Here is a 21,689-nt window from a genome sequence, read left to right on the forward strand (position 1 = left end):
GTGGTAGATCAGTCTTCATTAATCTAAATTATCAGCATATGAAAATTGAGTAAGACTGCTCTCCTAAAGTCAAAATTCATCAGATGGAAGGAATAATGAAAAGTCAAGCTGCTGTCACTTTGGGCTGGATTTTCTGAGAAGTGACAAACTGATCTAGGTCACCACTCTGCCTCTTTGTTTCATCCTCTCATGGGTCAGGGTGTCATTGGGTGGTTAACATTTATTGCCTGTCCCTAACTATCCTTGAAAAGGTTAGCTGACTTCTTGAACCTCCGCATTCCATGTGCTACAGGTAGATACAAGTTCCAAGATCTAGACCCAGTGACAGTGAAAGAACAGCAATATATTTCCAAGTCGGAATGGTGAGTGGCTGAGAGGGGAGCTTGCTGATGGTGTTCCCATGTATTTGCTTCCCTTGTCCTTTGAGATGGAAATGGTCATGGGTTTGAAAGGTCACTGTCTGAGGATGAGGTGAATGTCTAAGACGAATTTCTGCAGACTGCTCCTATGGAACATTGGTGTTGGAGGAACTGAATGTTTGTGGATGTGGTGCCAATCAAAGGGATTGCATTTCCCTAGGTGGTGTTAAGCTCTTTGAGTGTTGTTGGAGCTGCACTCATCCAGGCAAATGGGGAGTATGAGATCACATTCCTGACTTGTGCTTGTAGATAGTGGACAGGCTTTGGGGAATCAGGAGGTGAATTACTCTCTGAGGCATTCCAAAGCCTCTGATCTGATTTTGTAACTACTGCGTTCATTTGGTGAGTCTAGTTGAGTTTCTGGTCAATGATAACCCCCAGGATGTTGTTAGTTGAGATTCAGTGATGCTAACACCATTGAATGTCAAAGGGAGGATGTTATGAAAGTGAGCACAGGACAAGAGACTCCAATCAGAGCCTCATCAGAAATGCAGAGCCATACTCCCATTCTGACAGTAGCCAGTCGTGCAGACCTGTCAGGATGAGAAAACCACGCTCCCTCTTCACAACAATCAGCTGCTGTAGCCTGAAGTGCAAAGGTTCAGAATCGCAGGCAGTGCTCAGATTGTACCAGGTTGTATAAGAGGAAGGAAGAAAGATGGATGCAAGCCTTGTGTTTTGTTGTTTGTATATCGCATATTTTGTAACATATGATATTTTGGAAATAATGTTATTTTTAAGTGTGGAGAGATGTAAAATTTTATTTTTGGTATTTTTATTGTGGGCTGAAATGGGAAAAATTTTGTTTAAAAGCCAAAGTTGCTGAATGGTCGCTGCAATATTTTTTTAAATTAAAAATATTGCCCAGTGCAGTTTACATTGATGTTTGAGCCAGCAATGAGGGCAAGCCTAGTTCCATAACCTGGAGTCAATGTGCATGAATTAATGGAGAGGGCAGGTAAATCAACTCTGAAGGTCTAGTGGTGGTTTTAAGTGTCATGTCCTGGAGGGAGGCATGGTGTTAGGTCAGGATCTGGAGCGTCTGAGAGAGGCAGAGTTGTTGGTGTGTGGGGTAAGGATGAAGTCAATTGAATAGCTGCTCAGAATGAGAGTAAGTATTTAATAGTCTAAGTTTTCTTCAGTATATGTTTACATAATTTTACTCCTTTTCAATTCTTAAGAAGAGTCTTTTTGGACTTGAAACATTCAGTCTGTTTCTTTCTTTACAGATGATGCCAGACCTGCTGAGTTTCTCCAGACTCCTTTGCATTTGTGTCAGATTTCCAGCAGCTGTATCATTTTGCTTTTACTTAATTTTATCATAACCGCCTGATGTTCCAAGAGTAGAGGAATTGTCCAGCAGAATCTTCAGTTTCCTGGGGCAATCCCTACAGAGTCTATTTCAATAGGCATTCCGTAGGATCACATGCACAACTCCCATCATGCTGGCATAATGATGGTCTGGCAATTGGAAAATCCCGGGCAACAGTGCTGATTGTTCACTCCCAATGTCTAAGCTTCTGAAGCAGTTCTGCTGAATTTGTTCTCCTATCTTTCAGTCTCCATTGTCTACAAATCTACTTGATTCATTTACACCATTCATTTTTATAATTTTCACTTATTATGAAATGCCTTTTGGGAAAAGAATTTCTCCCTGTCTTCACTGTTGACTCACTACTTCCTCTTTTACATTTGAGCTGAACTAACAAGTCTATACATAGTTTGTAGAAGGACATGCTATAATTGGTGTCAGCACCCCATGTATAAGGAAGGAAGGAAAAATCAGCCAAGATTTTCACCTCTGATCTTTATTCTGTAGGGCTATGCCCTAAAATGTCAGTGCCTTTAGGAACAGAAGAGGTTAGAAGTGACTTAGCTTTTAAAATTTATTACAGTCTATGATTTTACATAGGCAACACAGCCCAGGATTTATTTTCGATTGACCTAATTAACTTTCAGTTCAGGGCTCACTGATCTTTTCAGGAAAGTTCTGACTATACTTGAGCTAAAACTGAAGTAAGTAGAGCAATGGCTTCAACTTGATGCCACCCAGACAGTTTAGAGGGTGTTGGTGGTAGCTTGTTATTACCATTGGATCACTAATCCAGAGAACCAGGCTAATGGCCTGGGCACAAAAACAGAAATTGCTGGAGAAACTCTGCAGGTCCTCTATATCTGTGGAGAGAACAGAGTCAACACTTCAGGTCCAGTGACACATTTTCAGAACTCAAACTGAAGCAAGGCAACTGAACCCAAAACTTTGAACCTGCTTTCTCTGCACAACTGCTGCCAGACCTGCTGAATTTCACCAGCAATTTCTGTTTTTGTTTCAGAGTGCCAGCATCCTCAGTTGTTTTGATTAACTTCCCAGGGTAATAGGTTTGAATTCCACCTCAGCAGATGGTGAAATTGGAATTGAGTTAATAAATCTGAAATTAAAAGCTTAAAAGATTGAAGACCAGTGTCAATTGTTGTATAACACATTTATTTCATAATATTATTCTAAGAGAAGGAAATCTGCCATCCTTACCTGGTCATAATTCATTCATGGGATGAGGGCAACATTTATTGCCCAGAGGGCAGTTGAAAGTCAGCCACATTGCTGTGGGTCTGGAGTCACATATATTCCAGACCAGATAAAGATGGCAACTTCCTTCCCCAAAGCATATTAGTGAACCAGGTTGTTTTTCATTTCCCCTGATAATTAGAAATGGTTTATCGGTCATCATTGGACTCTTAATTCCAGATTTTAATTAAATTCAAATTCCACCACCTGCCACAGCAGGATCTGAACCTGGCTCTCTGTCTAGTGATAATAATTCTAGGCCATCACCTCCCCATGGCCTACTTGTGACTTCGGATCCACAACAATGTGTTTGATTCTTAGTTCAAGTTCAAGTGGTGGGCAATGAACCTGCCAGCGACCATATCTCATCAAAGAATAAAGAGAAAAATGATGTTTGAGTCTGAGTTAACTCTGTTTACAGCTGTGACAAAATGATGGTATCACAGTCTCTGGGAATATACTGACCACACACATTTTCTTTATATCAGAAAATCACACAGTGAGCTAAACATAAATATATACAATCACATGATATTCATGTTAAATTCTGCATTTATTCATTTTTATGTTCCTCCTCATGACAAAGTCATAGCCCTATCTATGCATATTTCTGGAGTCTAAAAAATGGCAGGTTGAAAATTTAATTCAGTTTAAACAAAAATATTAGAAATAAAGAGTTGTTATCAGTTAAATTAAGCTATCAAATTATAATAATCCAACTTGTTTGTTAATGCCCTTCAGAGAAGGAAATCTAGAGTTTTAATCTGGTCTGTATGTTACCCCAATATATCTGACACTTAAGTTCTGAGGAAGGAGCACCAGACTTTAAACATTAACTCTGATTTCTCTTCACAAATGCTGCCAGACCTGCTGAGTTTTTCCAGCAACTTCTGTTTTTAGGCTGACCCTTCACAAACCACTTAATTTTATCAAACTCAAGATAATGGGTGATGGGGAAATAAATGTTAGTCTTGACCTTTTGAGACCAAGGAAACTTGTGTGCTTACCACGATGTGTGTGGCACGTGCATATTGTCACATCTGTGTACAGTTTCAATTCAGACTCAAACAGAAAGTGCTGGAGAAACTCAGCAGGTGTGGCAGCATCTGTGGAGACAGAAACAGAGTTAACATTTTGTGTCCAATATGATCTTGCTCAAACCTCTTTTGTATTTATCATAATGAGGTTAATAAATTCTGCGCAACTGGTGAAAGCCATCGAGAAGTACAGACATTGTTTATCGGACTGTGAAATTGTGAGGAAGAAAGCGTAGAATTCCAAAATAATATTGGAAGGCTGGTGGAGTGGGCGGATAGGTGGCAGATGCAGTTTCAGTGCAGAGAAATGTGAGGAAATGCATGTTGATAGGAAGAGTATTAAAAGACAACCTAAAATAGAGATACAATTCAAACGTGGGTGCAGGAGCAAAGCGACTTAAGTTGATATCTACATGTATCATTGATGGTATCAGAGCAGGTGGAGAGAGCGGTTTAAAAAGCATGCACTGTCATTTGCTTTATTAATAGAGGCATAGATTGCAAGAGCAAATAGCTATTGGTAAATATGTATAAGACATTTATTAGACATTAGCTGAAGTATGGTGTGCAGTTGTGGGCACCACTTTATAGGAAAGATGTGAGTATATTGAAGAGAGTATAGAAGAAATTTAAAATAATAGCTTCAGGAGTGAAAACCTCAGTCATGAGGATAGATTGATAACGTTATTATCCTTAATGAAAAGAATGGTGAGAAGAGATTTTACAAATTCATGAGTGGGCTGAATAAACTAGCCAGGGAGAAGCTGTTCTCACTGGCAAAAGGAACAAGAACACAAGGGTATAGGTTTAAAGTCTATGGCTTTCAGATTGACCCTTGACTCAGCACAGAAAGGAAGACTACTGGTGGCACTATACCTCAATCACTCTGCTTATAATATGACTATACCTAAATTGATGACCAAAGGCAATAACAGAAACAAAGGGAAGAATATGCCAATGAGCATCAGTGCCAGGATACAGCCCTGTTTGATACCACGGTAAATTTCACAAGTTCAAACATTGACCCATCAGAGCAGACTTTACCCATCAACTTGTCATGGAAAGAAGAGGTCATATTGCGTAGGTTTAGTGGGGAGCCACTTTACTCCAACGGTTGAAATAGACCTGTGGTTACGTGGGTGAATGCCTTGGTGAAATCAGTGATGGGGGTAGTCTCTCTTGTCCACATCGTTACTCTTGCAGGTGTCAAACAGAGAAAATCATGTCAACTGTAAACCTTCCAGTTCTGACACCAAGCTGGACTTTCATTTAGAATCTGCAATCTGACAAGTGCAAGAGACAGAATATTTTACCAAAGCTGTTCAGCAGGGAGATACCTCTGCAATTGATACATTTGCTGTAGTCCCCTTATTCTTGCACAGAATCATAGTCTTTGCATCATAGATATCTTGGTATACTGCCCTGTCCCTCCAGCAAAGAAAGGTTTCCTGCTGATTGATTCAGGACATCATGACCTGAAATTTGAAGCCTCCCAACCTGCAAAAAGAGGGCACTGTGAAAATGGTCAGGTACAACATATTGTCCCAATCCTGGTGACAATGTCGCAGATGCTGTATTCCCAAAAGATCTCATTTGGGCAGACATAGCAGGCTTGGGTTAGATTGATGTCAACATTGTGTTCTCATGGCTCGTATAGAAATACAGGAGAAAGTGAGGACTGCAGATGTAGGAGATCAGAGTCGAGAATGTGTTACTAGGAAAGCAGAGCAGGTCAGGCAGCATCCGAGGAGCAGGGGAATCGATGTTTCGGACATAAGACCTTCATTAGGAATGGCTTTTGCCCAAAACATCAATTCTCCTGCTCCTTGGATGCCGCCTGACCTGCTATGCTTTCCCAGCAACACACTCTCAACCACGTATAGGGATACAGTTAGCATTTTAGGAGTTAACTGAGGCTGAAGTTCATCACATATGTTCTGCACAGGCTTCACTGGGTGCCAAGCAAAAGGCCACATAACTTAAGTTTGACTTAATATTTGCGAGGCCTGGAAGAGGAGAGTTATTTCTTTGGTCTCTGCAAAATACGACCTTGGATGCTATCACTTAATGTCCATCCTTCCCAAAAATCTACAAAAGCCCCAGCCTTACCATGTTTTGTGCCAAGAGACTGGCCAAGCTGTCAAATACTGCAGCCACTTAGAAACAGTGCTCTGTCCAGGATTATTGGTTTTCTGGTCAGACGCTGTTGCCTCTGCCAGTGAGGAGCAAACTGCAAAATGGGCCGGGTCTCTCTTCCAGGGAACTTCTCTATTGATTTGAAATCAACAAGGATTGAGTATTTACCCCTTTCTGCTTCTCATTTCTGGTTTGGTGGTGAGTTAAAAATAGTTATATTTTGTTTTATCAATGTTACAATAGGAATTACCATGTTTTATATAATTTATTACCTTTCTGTTTTTGTTAGTGTTTTCTTATCTATTTATTCATTAATATATCATAATTACAATTATATACCTATTGTTTGGTAGGGTCTCTGTTCTATCACTTTCCTTGCCATGGCTACTAAGATGAATACAGTGGGAGTTTGTTTGTGACTTGGATTCAGTACAGCTATCTGGTATCAGACATAGGAGGGCACACACATTGATTCACATCAAATGAGAGGTTACCTTTACAGGAGTTGTGTTTTATGCAAGGAAGGCATCTGAGGTAAAGGTGCAAAAGTTTATAATGTCAAAACCTGAAAAATCACAGGCTTTGAAAGATGTGAAATGAATCACTGAAAGTGAAGCCCTAAAATAGACAATGCTGTCAAACATTGTTCATACAGTCTTGTCCTTTAATGTTTAGCATTACAATTCATTGGATTGTAACAGGATATTGATAATTAGCAAGCATTAGGATCATACTCAATCAAAATGCACAATAGCAGATTCTACAGTGCCTGCTTCAAAGCTGTAAGACCTTCAGGGAATAGTTGGCTCTAATTACACAATAAAGTATAAGACTGAAGCTGAAGCAATCCATAAATGTCATCCCCAGATTTGAAATATTTGTGTTTTATAAAGCTTCTGTTTTTCCCATAAATTTCTCAGTGAGCTCTGAAAGAGACATCTTGTAAACTTCCACTAGCAGAAACTTGCGAATAAATGATTAATATGCCAAACTGAATACCACCCACTGGTCATAAAGTATAAAGTATACTGGACCAATTTTGTGAAACGTATTTCCTAGTATCTTGAGTATCATGAACATTATGGTGGAAGCAGACAGATGTCATGGACCAGGCCAGATCTCCCTCAAAACATTTCAAGAAGGTAGCCCAAACCCTAACTTTGCTAGTTGTTTTAAGCAGGTGGACAATGGATATTCCAGGAGACATGCCACTGGTTAATCCACCTAATTTTGAACAAATTCCAATTTATTTACACGATTACTGAATGAAACACAAATAACAGAAAACAGAATACAGAAAACGTTAACCTCTCTGAAAACCCAACAAATCATCCCAACTTAATGATGCTATTCCAAATACTTGCAACAATCCCAATAAACACTCCTTGACACAAAAGGAAAACTCAAACACAGGTTCATACAGGATAGAAGTCACAGAGAATACCAGCCTGGACCTGCGTCATTGGGTCCAGCAGCTTTTTCCACACTACTCCTAAAAATCAAACCAAACCAGAGAAAAGCTAAGGTGGGACAATGGGCCACCCTCCTTTCATTGTACAATTTTTTAAGCTTGAAAGCCTTCTGCCCGAGGCAGTATCTGTTATTGAATTGGCCCTAAAACCCTTCAACCCTTTTTGGAGTCTGTGTTATTTGTAACCTCTCTGAAAAAAGGAGCCAAGCACAATATAACCTTGTTAAAAGAGCAGCTTCTTCACCCAAGGATAAAGCAAAAGGAACTGAGATTGAATTCTTCATCTGTTTTGTATTAGTACGTCACAGGTAATTAATATCTTTCCTCAAATTCCTGAAGCTAAGAAAAGCATAAATGTTCTGAAAATGTCTTCAACTGTCGTATAGAAAGGGTGGCCATAAGAACAGAGCAGCTCTCCATGACCAAGTGATCCATTGACACCAGTGGTCTTGGCTATTTGTCCAACTCTGAGGAGCTGGAGGGCAGCAAGGATTCATCAAAATGCACCTCAACAAGACCTCTGTAGGAGCAAATCATCTAGACTCAAAACATTAACTTGCTGTCTCTCCGTGGCTGCTGTGTGTCCTGCTCTGATCTCCTGCATTTGTTGTTTACAGTAAGACCTCTGTCGTCTAGGTAGACAAGGACAACTCCTGCATGCACACATCATATCAACAAGCTGTCCTTCAAGTCAATTCCTTTCCTGCCTTTTCACTGTGGCTGGATTAGAATTTTGGAACACTCTCCCTAAAAGTACTGTAGGACCTCCTGCGTGATGGAGTGTATGTGAATAAAGAAGACACAGTGCCACTTCTCAAGGGAAACAGGGATAGCCATTAAATTCTGGGTCTGCCAACGTTTCCTCTATCCTCCTAAAAAGTATGCAAAATTTCACTTTCATGTTCGGCTTTCCATGGCTCTTATATAAAGGAAACACATGTAGCCAATATAGTCAGAAGATGTGTGACATGCATATGTTATTTTTAGAGCTCAGTCGAACTATTACCTCATGAGGGTCTTTAGTGAAATCATATTTATTTATATCTCAAGAGGAAGAGTTGCCTGTTTTATTTCATTATTTTCCAGGAATTTCAGCTCCTTTACCACACTATGCTGTCCCTTCTCTCAGCTACCATCAGGTTTTAAGAGTTTACCATCATTGCAGCACCTTCAGAGAACAGGATAACAGAACTTAAAGGAGATTATTAAAACTTTCACTAAAGCAGTTGAGAGAATGTGATTTGATGTGACACATTATATGTGCAGAGTTCTTTTTCTTCTCTGTTTGGGTTACTAGGAAATTAGTTGACTAAATTAAGCAAATCAGATCTGTCTCTGTACTGGTTCAACTTGTATTCCTTGTATTTCCTTTGCATTATTAAGGGAGGATCAGCCTTGTCTCCGAGTGCTGTGATGAGTAAGAAGAGAGCCCAGCAACAAATCACCAAACTGGCTGAAGAAGTTGGCTGTCCACCCTTTAACAAAACAATCTTATTACCCTGTCTCCATGCTCTACCCGCACTGACCCTGAATGCTGCACAGACCAAGGTCGGTACCTACGCAGTAAATACTCTTCTAATGGATTTAGATTATATTATTAATCATGCTTCAGTATGCATTTCCTAACCAGAAAACTTAATTTATTTTACCATGAATATGGGCCATGATTTGTGACTTGATTCTACTGTCATGAAATGATCTGTGAACTTTTTCCATTCCATTTTGCTGTGCCAATGAGAAAATAACGAGCGGAGAGTTGAGATTTTCTTTTTACACACAGTGAACTGCCATGATAGGAAAGTACTGCCTGAAAAAGGTGGGAGATACAGTGTCTGGAGTGACTTTCAAAAAGATTATTTGAAAAATATCTGAAGGAGAACATTTTGTGAGGTAATAGAGAAAGAACAAGGGAGTGGAAACATTCCTTTCAAAGAACTAGTTCATGTTGTGGTAAGCGTCTAATTGAATGGGGTTATATTTTCTGTATACATCACTATGGGGAATAATTTGATGCATTAAGTGATTCAGACTTTGCCCTGAATTTTTGTAATGACAGAAGGGATCTCCAGGTTAGCCAACATGGTGCAGGATTCCAAAATTCTGATTCCAAAAGTCACTTCCTTGAAATAGCAACTATCGTTTTTTTTTAACCAGGATAGGGTCAGGTAGAGGTGTGGAGGAAGGAGGGCAGGTTGTATTTTACACATCTGAGATTAACAGCAGCAACAAAAGTTCAGCTGCCTTCACACAGTCACAGTTTCTGTGGGCTGCAAGTCCAAAGACCAATGGAGATGGAGGAATTGAAGTGGGAGTTTACATGTCCAGTGGTGGTGAGGAGGTGGATAGGTGTTGAGACTTTTCTGCAAGCAGAGTGTTGGATGGTGCACAAGAGTCAAATGTTTGGAGAGGGGTGGGGGGGGGGTCAAAGTTCAAAGGCTAAGGGGAGGGATTGGGGCCTCAAGTTAAGGAGTGGGATTTGGGGCTCACGAGCATTTGGGACAGACAAAGGGCCAAGGGAAGTGGAATTTGGGGCCTTGGCCTTCGGGAAAGGGAAAAAGAGGGATCGACATGGAGAAATGGTTCCTTATTCTTCAAGTTTTACAGATGAAGCACCTTGATCCAGGAGGTAGCTGTGAAGACATTCGCCTCCTGAAATCATCTGAAGTAAGCTCAGGTTGGAAACCCTGTCAATCAGAGTTAAATTTAAAAACCTGAATAACAAAGAAACTCAGTGTCTCATCAGCATATTTGAAATTCCAATTCATCCCCTTGGACTGGACTGGTTGACCATCTGCACAACATGCAAGGTTAAGGTCAGAATAACCACTGAAGGCGGGATTTGATTGTAAACCATTTTATCAGACTTTACCCCAGCGTTTTAACACACTCAAATCCACAGATTTGTTTAGGTAAAATTGAGTCATTCAGCAGTCAATTTACTACAGGATTTGGAATGGTTCATCAGAATATTAGAGTCATAAAGATCTACGGCACAGAAAGAGGCCATTCAGCCCATCATGTCTGCAGTGGTCAAAACAAACAACTAACTATTCCCATCTCATTTTCCAACACTTTGCGCAGTGCTTTGTATACCTTGGCATCACAAGTTCATATTTCATAAATGTTTTGAAGGATTTTGTCTCTACCAAGTTTACAGGCAGTGAATTCCAGATTCCCATTGCCCTCAAGAAGAAAAAATGTTTCATCATAATCTTAGAAAGGGATGAACAAGTAAAGAAAAGGCTGCAAATGCCTCATGTACTCTGCTTGCGCAAGTCACGCACGTTTAAAATGTAAACGGTACCTGCTAATATCTGACGGTGCCTTTTGCAAAAACATATTCAGGTAGCTTTTTGATGAAGAACTGAGAAGGGCTCAGAGTCAGTGTGAGGGAGAACTGGGGTCAGAGTGAGAGAGGAGAGAGAGTTCAGCATGAGGAAAGAGGGGGTCTGTGTGTAGTGTGAGGGAAGAGGGGTGTCAGGGTGAGGGAGGAGAGTGATCAAAGTGCAGCGTGGGGGAGGGGGGGTCAGTGTGTAATGTGGGGGGCTGGAGGGGGGTCAGTGTGTAGTGTGAGGGAGAAGGGGCAGTCAGTGTGTAGTGTGAGGGAGAAGGGGGGTCAGTGTGTAGTGTGAGGGAGAAGGGGGGTCAGTGTGTAGTGTGAAGGAGGAGGGGATCAGGGTGAGGGGGAGGGGAGTAGGGTGCAGTGAGAAGGAAAAGGGATCAGGATGAGGTAAGATAGGAGTGAGGGTGCAGTGTGAGAGAGGGGGTGTCAGTGTGTGGGAGGAGGTGCTTGGGTGCATTGTGAGGGAAGAGGGAATCAGTACACAGTGTGAGGGTGGAGGTGGTCAGGATAAGGGAGGATGGGGTGTCAGAATGCAGTGTGAGGGGTGGGGGTATCAGTGTGCAATGTGAAGGAGGAGGGGGTCAGGATAAGGGAGGAGAGGTGTCAAGATGTGATGAGGGAGGGGGTTCAGGGTGAGGGAAGAGGGGTTCAGGATATAATGTGAGGGAGGAGCCTAACCCTAATCCTGGAGGAGTCTCACTAATGGCATTGTCAGTGTACCTTCACAAAATGGAGTGCAATGGTTCAAAAAGGTAGCTCACCACCATCTTCTCGAGGGCAGTAAGGGAAAAAAAATTGCTGGCCCAGACGCTTCACTCTCACACACAATAGATTTTAAAAGTGTTAATTTTTAAGAGATCAATTGAGATGGGTAAGCAACAGCTCAATTTTTTGTTGCATTTTGTGATCTGTGAGGAAACCTGATGAACATGGGCCTTTCTTCATCTAATATTTCTGATGTTCTTCAGTAAATTCATTTGCGTAAATGAATGCAAGTTTCCATATTCAGGTTCAGGTCTGAAGGTGAATGTTGGTTTGTTTTGTGTTTCCACAGCTATTAGCTGTCAGTGGACCATTCCATTCATGGGCTCCCATAGTGGACGGGGTTTATCTGCAGGAGCCTCCTGTCACTGCCCTAACCCATGACCGATATCACAAGGTCGACTTATTGATTGGGAGCGCAGAGGAGGATGGGCTTGTTAGAAGATCAAAAACACTCAAGGTGAGATCAAAATTTTGTTTTAAGAATGTTGGAATGTATTCTTAGCTGTGAAACAATTAACCCCTTGTAGACTGACACAACACTGATCATCCAATAAGGCTAGACGGTGAATTCATGCTCTACTGTGTGACTAAATCTGATAGATCAGGAATGCTCTGAATTAATATTTAATTAGTTACATATTTGAGCTGGAAATTAACATCCTACAACTGACATTGGTCTGTTGGGGGTAAGGAAGGGAAGAGCTACTCAGTTCTTGCTTCTGTTTACCAGCCAATGATTCTTGCTGGAGGTATATGTGCATTTGTTTGTTTATATACACTTGTGTCAATTTTGAGTGACTCTATGACGGAAATTCAATTAAAGTGACCCCTAATCAAACAACTTGCTAATATTTTCTATCACATATTGAGCTAAGCTAAACCACTCAGGTGAGGTTCCTGTAACCAGTGTAAGTCAGTATCTTTGAAGAGACATGAAAGGGTTATTTGTCCAATCAGAATCTGTCCTTCCAGTGAGCATGTATGATTTGACTTGTCGTGAACCCAATCCTTTTCATTAAGTGATTTCTTATACATCAAAATCAATTTAGTGACACTGTTGAGAACCAAACCACACTCATAATCAACAATTAAAACAATTATTCTCTATCACAATTCTCAGTTCCATGTTTTCAAATCCTAAGGGAATTTGGAATTACTTGCAGGTGCTGAAGGGAAATCTTTTATTGAGTTCAAGCTCCTGATTAAATCATCTGTAAATTTCAAAGCAATTGATAACTTCCAGTAAATTAGTGTCAGGGAGGTTTTGCCGCATGGAAGGAGACCCTTGGACCGATCATGTTCATGCAGGCTATCAAATATCCATCTATTGTAATGAAAGCAAAATACCATGGAAGATGGAAGTCTGAAACAAACAAAGAGAATATTGAAGAAACCCAGCAGGTCTGGCAGCATCCATGGAGAGAGGAACAGAGTTAACATTTCGGGTCTGATATAACCTTTTCAGAACTGTATTTATCTATTCTAAACCCATTTTCCAGCACTCATTTCCTTGTAAACTGTGGTGTTTCATCTTAAATGTCTTGAGGGTTTCCATCTCTACTACTTTTTTTAGGTAATACCCTTTTAGTTCCAGATACCTACAACCCTCTGGATGAACATTTTTTTGCCTCAAGTCCCCTCTGAACCTTCTGCTCCTTACCTGTGCTCTGTGGTTATTGATCCCTCTATTAAGGGAAAAGCCCTTTCCTGATCCACACTGTCTGAGCCCCTCAGATTTATACAACTCAATCAGATCCTCACCACACCACCTCCCTCCCCCACCACCACCACCCCCCCGCCCCTCCCACCACCCCACTCCCTCCCACGTCAGCCTTCCCTGCTGTGAGGCATAAAACTGATTCACCACAAGTTTCTGAAATATTTCTTTCATTTCTAATCATATCTCTTTGCATCAATACTTTACCTCCACTGTCTTATTCTTTACTACTTAAGTCTAATATCGATGGTCTCTCATTCTTTCTCTCTCTCTCTCTCTCTCTCTCTCTCTCTGTCTCAGCAGCTTTGTTTTATTATCTACTTGCTGTGTAAATCCCACTGGGGCACTGCATTCAAAGTGAGGTCTGAGGAGAGAATATGGAATATAGTGTTGTGCCTCCGAAAGAACTTTGTTTTCAGAAACACTGGACGAAACCTTATATGTATCTGAGAGATTTGGGCTAAGGCAAGAAATGTGATAGAATTGGACAAGAAACCCCACAAAGCTTATCGCAATTTCAGAGGCATCTTTCTCTATTGTTTATACTTTAGCTCAATGACAGTGGCAGGTTTTCTGTTGGGAAAGGTTAAAGCTTCTTAAATACCTCATTAATGCCATCATTTATCTCATTAACACTCAGCTGCCTATCTTACCAGATGCACCTCACAAATCAGGCATATAGAACTCTCGACATGAATATCATCTTGTTATTGGCTCGAAAGATCTTCCATGTTGGACACTGGGCACCAAAGTTTCAGGGCAGATTCCAGCCACATGCATCCCATATCTCTTGTGGCACATCTCAGAACAATTTACAGGACAATTCTACATTTTAACGCTGCACCTCAGGTCACAACTGTCATTATAATGCTGCTGCGAGGATACTGTGCACACACACACACCCCTCATGGACTGAAAGCAGCTTCTTCTCAGGCCTTTTTGGTTACTCTCCTAGTGTCCACTCACTCTGAGTCTACCTGCACATGTTCACAGTATCCCAGCCTTACATTGCCTCATCTTGCCTTTGTGTAATTTGCCTCCCAGCTATTCACAACTATATCACACCTTACTATATTAATGTGGTCTTTTCATATCTATTGATGTTTCTGATTTATTTTGATTCTCTCAAAGCCAACTTTGAAGGGCATTCATCTCAACTGGCATTTGTGTGTGTCATGTTGAGCTGTACCTTGAGCATTGAGGCTTCTAATCTCTGCTGTCCTCTGGGAGCGACCTTAAGATAGATGTTCAGGCTTAGAATGTCATTCAGCATTGTATCAGCCCTCTATATCTCAGCATTAGTTGAATGTCCCTTGCTCACTGATATTTCAGGAATGTATTTCAGTACACTGCATACTGATGTTCACACCCAGAAGCTGAACACTCGATCATTGGAGAAAGGTGAAACAAACTAACTTCCATTCAAGGCTGAATAAAGGAGTATACGTTCGGAATCAAACTTTTCTGACAGAGCAGGCATGCCATAGTAGTCTCCTAGCTTTTAATCTCCACATATATTAGTTCAAAGTAATTTAATCACTGCATTTAGGCTCTTTCAGACCTGTTAGCCAACCTCAATACTGCCCTAGTTTCTGCAGTAGCAACATCATCAATGCTGTCTCCCACAGTATCTCTGTCAGATTCCCCTTCTTCCAGATCGGTCCACATTCCCCTCTTCTAGGCTGTCAGTCTGTTATTGCGTTGGACTGTTCAGGCACAGCAAACATTCACTATCCTGGAGACATGGCATTGGAATTCTTGTCCTGACCAGTCCAGGCAGCGGAAAAGCATCACTTGTCTGTTCAATGATGTCCCTTGCAAATGCATGGACAACATTGTAGCACTGTGCAGCATCAGTCTGGAGGTAGGGGGTGGTCGGGGGTATAGGTTCTGTGCTGGGGTCATTATCCTTGTGTTCTGGGGTACCCCATGTTCTCATGAGCCACCCCTGGGGATGACAGATTTCATGAATATACTTGTTAACTGGCAATTGGGAAGTGCCACAAGAATCTCCACATTTAGTTTGAAAGATGCTGGTGGCAAGGAAATTTGATCCTACTTCCATTCTACAGGCACAGTGTTTCCTCCAAAACAGCAGGCTGCAGTTCCTCCTGCAGTGTGTGCGCGGGAGATGTAGGTGACTTCCTGATGAAGGGCTTTTGCCCGAAACAGCGATTCTCCTGCTCCTCGACGCTGCCTGACCTCCTGTGCTTTTCCAGCACCACACTTTTGACTCTATTCTCCAACATCAGCAGTCCTCACCTTCGTGTAGAGTGACATTATCCCTAGTCAATTGAATGCACTTCCACCATTAGTACTGACTGATCTGCAACTAGCTGCAATGGCTTCAGTAGTCCCTCGTGGTGCACTACTCAATGGTACTGAAACTTCTGTAAATTCCACTTTGGAAATAGAATCAGTCTGACCTAACAGTGGGACACAGACAGACTTTAACCTCATGCCTTCAATGAATTATCTGAGCTGAGATGGCACCGATTGTTAAAAGCTATCTTGAGAATGTAACTTTAAAAAAGTTCTGGGATTTACATATGAAGGAACCGAAACTAACATGATCACCCTAAAAGATGAAAGACTCGAGCTAAATTTGTTTAATATTACACTCCAATCCTTTTACTATAAATTCTGTGTCATTTGATTCTGCTCAACAACCACCTGATGAAGAAGCAGCGCTTCAAAAGTTAGTGCCTCCAAATAAAGCTGTTGGACTCTAACCTGGTGTTGTGTGATTTTTAACTTTGTCCACCCCAGTTCAACAACAGCACCTCTAAATCATGAGTATTTATGGCATGTTAATGAATGTAAAGAGGTTCCCAACCATTACCAGGATGGCTGTCCCACTTTAACACACTGTCAGAAATCTGAAGTTTGATCACCCGCTCAATTATGTTTGCCCTCTCACCTTTCTAACTGCTCCGGATAGGCCCAGAATACCATCCTTTATCTCTGTTTGTCCCCCTACTCCTATTTAAAGGACTGAATTGCAGCTACATGTAGTTTCTAATTAGTCATAACTCAACAATAGCCTTTGCCTTCCTCCAATACCATTGCCACTTTCCTTTTGACCACCAGCCAGCAGAGTTTGCTAACTTCTGCTTAATTTAAACAATGGGTAGTAAGAGACTTTATGCCCAGAGAATTTAAGGATGGCACATAAGTAAACAATGATCTAATGCACTCATCTAAAATTCCTCTAACCGCTAAATTAAACACCTATGTATAACATTCATTTGACATGCATTTGACCATTTTAGGAGCGTAGTCCATCAATTTTAGATAATAGATTTTATACTTTTATCCCTTGCTCAAACTGCAGGCAGCAGTGCCTCACATGCTCTGTCAGTTGCCTAGCAGATTCAGTTGTGGAATTGAACAGCTTACTGTCTGTCAATTTGGGTTTTCATAGCTGTTAGCTTTCAGACCCTGTGGAGAAACATGTGTATTTATTGTTAACAACACAGAGGCACTAGACTAGCTCATTAATTGAAGGCTTTGATCCTTTTTAAGCTGAAGTTTACAGATGCTTGCTCAGCAAGGTGCTGATAAAATCCTTCCTGCCAGAAATAAGCACAAGTTAGATGATGTGTTCTGTATTAGTGCCAGGAAATGGCAACATTTTGGGTAACAGGAAACATCTAAATAATCGCCACAATCATTCGGTTAAGAAGCAAGTGAATCACAAATAGACAGCAATGTTGATATTATGCCATTATCATGTTAGAATACACTATGATTGGTCAGATTTGCACATGCTTGCGTCGGAACATTTTAGATTTAGTTTAGATCTTATTGTCACGTGTAGTCAAGTACAGAAGTACAGTGAAAAGTGTATAACATCTCCACAGATGGAGCCATCTTAGGTACAAACACACCAGGGTACAAAAAAAATTAGGTACGAAGTAGTAAAAGAAACAAAGTTAAAAAGGTTAAGCATTATCTTCATTGAATAAGTAGAAAATTAAATAACAGCAAAGAAAGGATCTGTGTTCTACAGGCAGTAAAGCATAATTCAACCAGAAAGTCAAGATGTGTGTTCTTTCTTGCTTGTCTTAGTTTAACTGGCACAGGAGCAGCACTGGTAAAGCTTTGAAGGCAGGTTACATGCTATACATCTTACTTTGAGGTAGGCATCCTAATAGGTGTGAATTATGCAAGTTGTTCAAAAATAGAAGTGGATTGTAATGCAGTGTATGTATTTACTTTAATCAATATCTATGTAAATTATGAAAACTGCATATGCTGTAAATCAGAAACATAAACAGAAGTTGCTGGGAAAACTCAGCAGGTCTGGCAGCATCTGTGAAGAGAAATCAGATCCAGACCTGAAACGTTAACTCTGATTTCTCTTCACAGATGCTGCCAGATCTACTGAGCTTTTCCAGAAACTTCTTTTTTTGTCTAAGTAACTGCATATCAAAAGTGGTTAATTTGCTGTAAACTGCTTTGGGACACCTAGATTTATATAGCACCTTTCATATCATCCAGATGTTCCAAAGCATTTTACAGCAAATTAACCACTTTTGATATACAGCTTTAGACTAGACTAGACTTACAGTGTGGAAACAGGCCCTTCGGCCCAACAAGTCCACACCGACCCGCCGAAGCGCAACCCACCCATACCCCTACATTTACCCCTTACTAACACTACGGGCAATTTAGCATGGCCAATTCACCTGACCCGCACATCTTTGGACTGTGGGAGGAAACCGGAGCACCCGGAGGAAACCCACGCAGACACAGGGAGAACGTGCAAACTCCACACAGTCAGTCGCCTGAGTCGGGAAATGAACCCGGGTCTACAAGCGCTGTGAGGCAGCAGTGCTAACCACTGTGCCACCGTGCCGCCAGTATTATTTACTATAATACAGGAAGAATAAGAAGGTCATTCTTGGCAGAGAGAACTGCAAAGTCAGTAATTAGTTGGAAAGTGCAAGCCTAGGTTGGGTGGAGGAACTGAAAACAAAAATTGTTGGAAATCATAGTGAGTCAGGCAGCATCCATGAAGAGAGAGCAAGCTAACGTTTCGAGTCGAGATGACTTAAGACCATAAAGATATAGGAAGGGAAATAAGGCCATTTGACCCATTGAGTCCATTCCACCATTCAATCATGGCTGATGGGCATTTTGACTCTACTTACCCGCATTCTTCCCATAGCCCTTAATTCCTTGCAAGATCAAGAATTTGTCAATCTCTGCCTTGAAGACATTTAACGTCCCGGCCTCCATTGCACTCTGTGGCAATGAATTCCACAGGCCGACCACTCTCTGGCTGAAGAAGTGACTCCTCGTTTCCATTCTAAATTGATCTCCTCTAATTCTAAGGCTGTGCCCACGGATGCTAGTCTCCCTGCCTAATGGAAATAAATTCCCAGCATCCACCCTTTCTAAGCCATACATTATCTTGTAAGTTTCCACATCCCTGCTTTTATATTCCAACCCTCTTGAGATAAATGACAACATTACATTTGCTTTCTTAACCATGGACTCAACCTGCAAGTCAACCTTTAGAAAATCCTGGACTAGTACTCCCAGATCCCTTTGTATTTTGCCTTTATGAAGTTTCTCACCATTTAGAAAATAGTCTATGCCTGTATTGTTTTTTTCCAAAGTGCAAGACTTCTCATTTGCTCATGTTGAATTTCATCAGCCATTTCCTGGACCACTCTCCTAAACTATCTAAATCTTTCTGTAGCCTCCCACCTCCTCAGTACTACCTGCCTGTCCATCTAACTTGGCAACTTTCGCCCCCCAGTCCCTTCATCCAGATCATTAATATATAAAGTGAACAGCTGCGACCCCAACACTGAACCCTGTGGGACACCACTTGTCACCGGCTGAAATTCTGAAAAAGAACCTTTTATCCCAACTCTCTGCCGTCTGTCAGACAGCCAATCCTCCATTCATGCCAGTAGGTCACCTTGAACACTATGGGCTCTCACCTTACTCAGCAGCCTCCTGTAAGGCTTCTTATCAAAGGCCTTTTAAATAGATAATATCCACTGAGTTTCTCTGGTCTAACCAACTTGTTACCTCTTCAAAGAATTGTAACAGGTTTGTCAGGCACAACCTCCCCTTACTAAACCCATGCTGACTTCATCAGAGCTGATGTGAAATGTGAAGTTAGCAACATTTATGCAATAGTAGAAGGCTGACATGCTGGGTGAGAAAGGGTGTTGGTTATGCAGATTAAGTGATCAGAATGTAAGAAAGGCAGAACTGCCTGACTGGAAAGAACAGATAATTCCACTGGAGTAGGGCAGTGATAAAGGACATGATGACAGAGAATGCACCAAGTAAAGCTAAAGGAAAGGGAATGAATGGGAGCTGGTTCACAATTTGAAGGTGTTGAACTCAATATTAAGTCCATAAGGTTGTAAAGTGCTTAGTCTGAAGATAAGATATTGTTCCTGCAGTTTGCACTGTGATTTGTTGGAACATTGCAGCATGCTGAGGACATACTAATGGGCTGTGTTAAAATGACAGGCTACATGGGTAGAGAATCATTCTGATCTCTGAGTGCAAATACAGTAATTACTAAACATTTTATTGCAGGTTAGAAATGCATTAAGAAATGTAACAAAGCACCAGGTATAACATGTCTGGAAGGATAGAATTGAAAAGTAAGGATGTTATACCAAAACTGTATGGAACTGTGGTTATACCACACTGAGAGTGCTTGGTGCAGTTCTAGTCATCATATTATAAAAGGGTTATAAAGGTACTGGAGAGAAATCAAAGAAGACTTCAATAAAAACTGCCAGAAATACTTGAACATACTTATCGGGAAGGTTTAATAAACTTGGGCTTTTCTTGATTGAAAAAAAAGGCTAAGTGGTACCTCATAGACATCTGTAAAATTATGAAAGATTCTGATCAAGTAGCTACAGAGGGAATGTTTCCTTTTGTGTCTAGGAGCCTAACTAAACGCCATCAATATAAAATACTTATCAAGAAATCCAATAGGAAATTCAAAAAAATCTCTTCAACCACAGAGTACCCTGAATGTTGATCTCATTATGGGGAGGTTTTGAAATGAATTGTGTAAATCAGGGGTCACTAAACTGTGGGTTACAGTCCTAAATTTTACCGTAGTTTGATCATTAGAGTTTGCAAACTCCGACACTGCAGCAGTGACTGCTGACTGGAGACTCATTTTCTCTGGTGAACAATCCCCTTGACCTCTCATTTCCACCACACCAAGATATGGCCCCACCTAAACAACCTACATGATCTTTTATCGATGTGAAAAAACTCAAAACCGGCTCAATTTTGCATATTGCCTCTGACTGATAGATACATGCAGAATACAGGCATAGGCATTGGAAGCAGAAGTGATTTTTCAGCCCCTGTAGCCTGTTCCACCATTCAACAAGACTGATCTGGTAGGTGCATTGTTCTGTTGTTGACTTTGTTGAATAGTCCAAAGTCAAGGAATAGCTCTATGGTGTGGACTGACACTCCTGTGTTTCAGTTTCATTCTCTCTTCTTGCCGTCCACAAGAAAAGATTTTGTTAATGTGGAGTTAAACTTTAAACTTCACAAATACCAACCAAGCACTTCACCTTCAAAATGTTGTGGGGAAGGACTGTTTAGTAGATTATTTTACAAAGTATCCAACCTCTTTTCTTCCACAGAGACATTGAGAGCCCTGCAAATTGGTAATACAACTCCAAGGACATTGAAAATGTTACAACATTAGACTCTTGCCTTAGGCATTTTTCTCAGGTGCTTACCACTGCTCTAAATAGCCTAAGTATTTCATGTTTGGCCTATTCACATTCTGCCCTTTATCTAACTTTGTGATCAATGAGTGGAGTTCTTTAGTATCTGAACTTGATATCATTTCATACTCGAAATGGCTCCTCTAGTTCTTCAGAAGGTAAACCAAGACGCATTTGACTAAACAAGATTGAGTACAAATTATTACATTATAGACAGCAAGTGAACAATAAATTCAAATTTCACTGATTTTACTCAATCTCACATCTCACCTTCATTAAAAAAAAGCTCTGTTTTCAGACTCTGTAATCCTAATCTGCATTCTTATCTTGACAAGCACCAATTAAAACCATCAATCACTTGACCTTATTTTTGCTTTTAGTTTCCAGTTTCAGGCCAATAAGCTGTTCAATCTTTTCCATAAAACCTGACTCTGTTGTACGTGATGAAAAATGTGTTGCTGGAAAAGCGCAGCAGGTCAAGCAGCAACCAAGGAGC

General features: G+C 40.9%; 1 protein-coding gene across 1 annotated transcript in view; it reads left to right on the forward strand.

Annotated features, from left to right (window-relative positions):
• Nucleotides 1-21,689, forward strand: part of tg (thyroglobulin) — a 370,830-nt gene that overhangs the window by 256,541 nt on the left and 92,600 nt on the right. The window contains exons 43-44 of the mRNA XM_060824055.1: nucleotides 9,013-9,177; nucleotides 12,027-12,194. Coding sequence (XP_060680038.1) covers nucleotides 9,013-9,177; nucleotides 12,027-12,194 — 333 coding nt within the window. The remainder of the gene's footprint in view (nucleotides 1-9,012; nucleotides 9,178-12,026; nucleotides 12,195-21,689) is intronic.

Source organism: Hemiscyllium ocellatum, chromosome 4, assembly GCF_020745735.1.
Source record: "Hemiscyllium ocellatum isolate sHemOce1 chromosome 4, sHemOce1.pat.X.cur, whole genome shotgun sequence".
NCBI lineage: Eukaryota > Metazoa > Chordata > Chondrichthyes > Orectolobiformes > Hemiscylliidae > Hemiscyllium > Hemiscyllium ocellatum.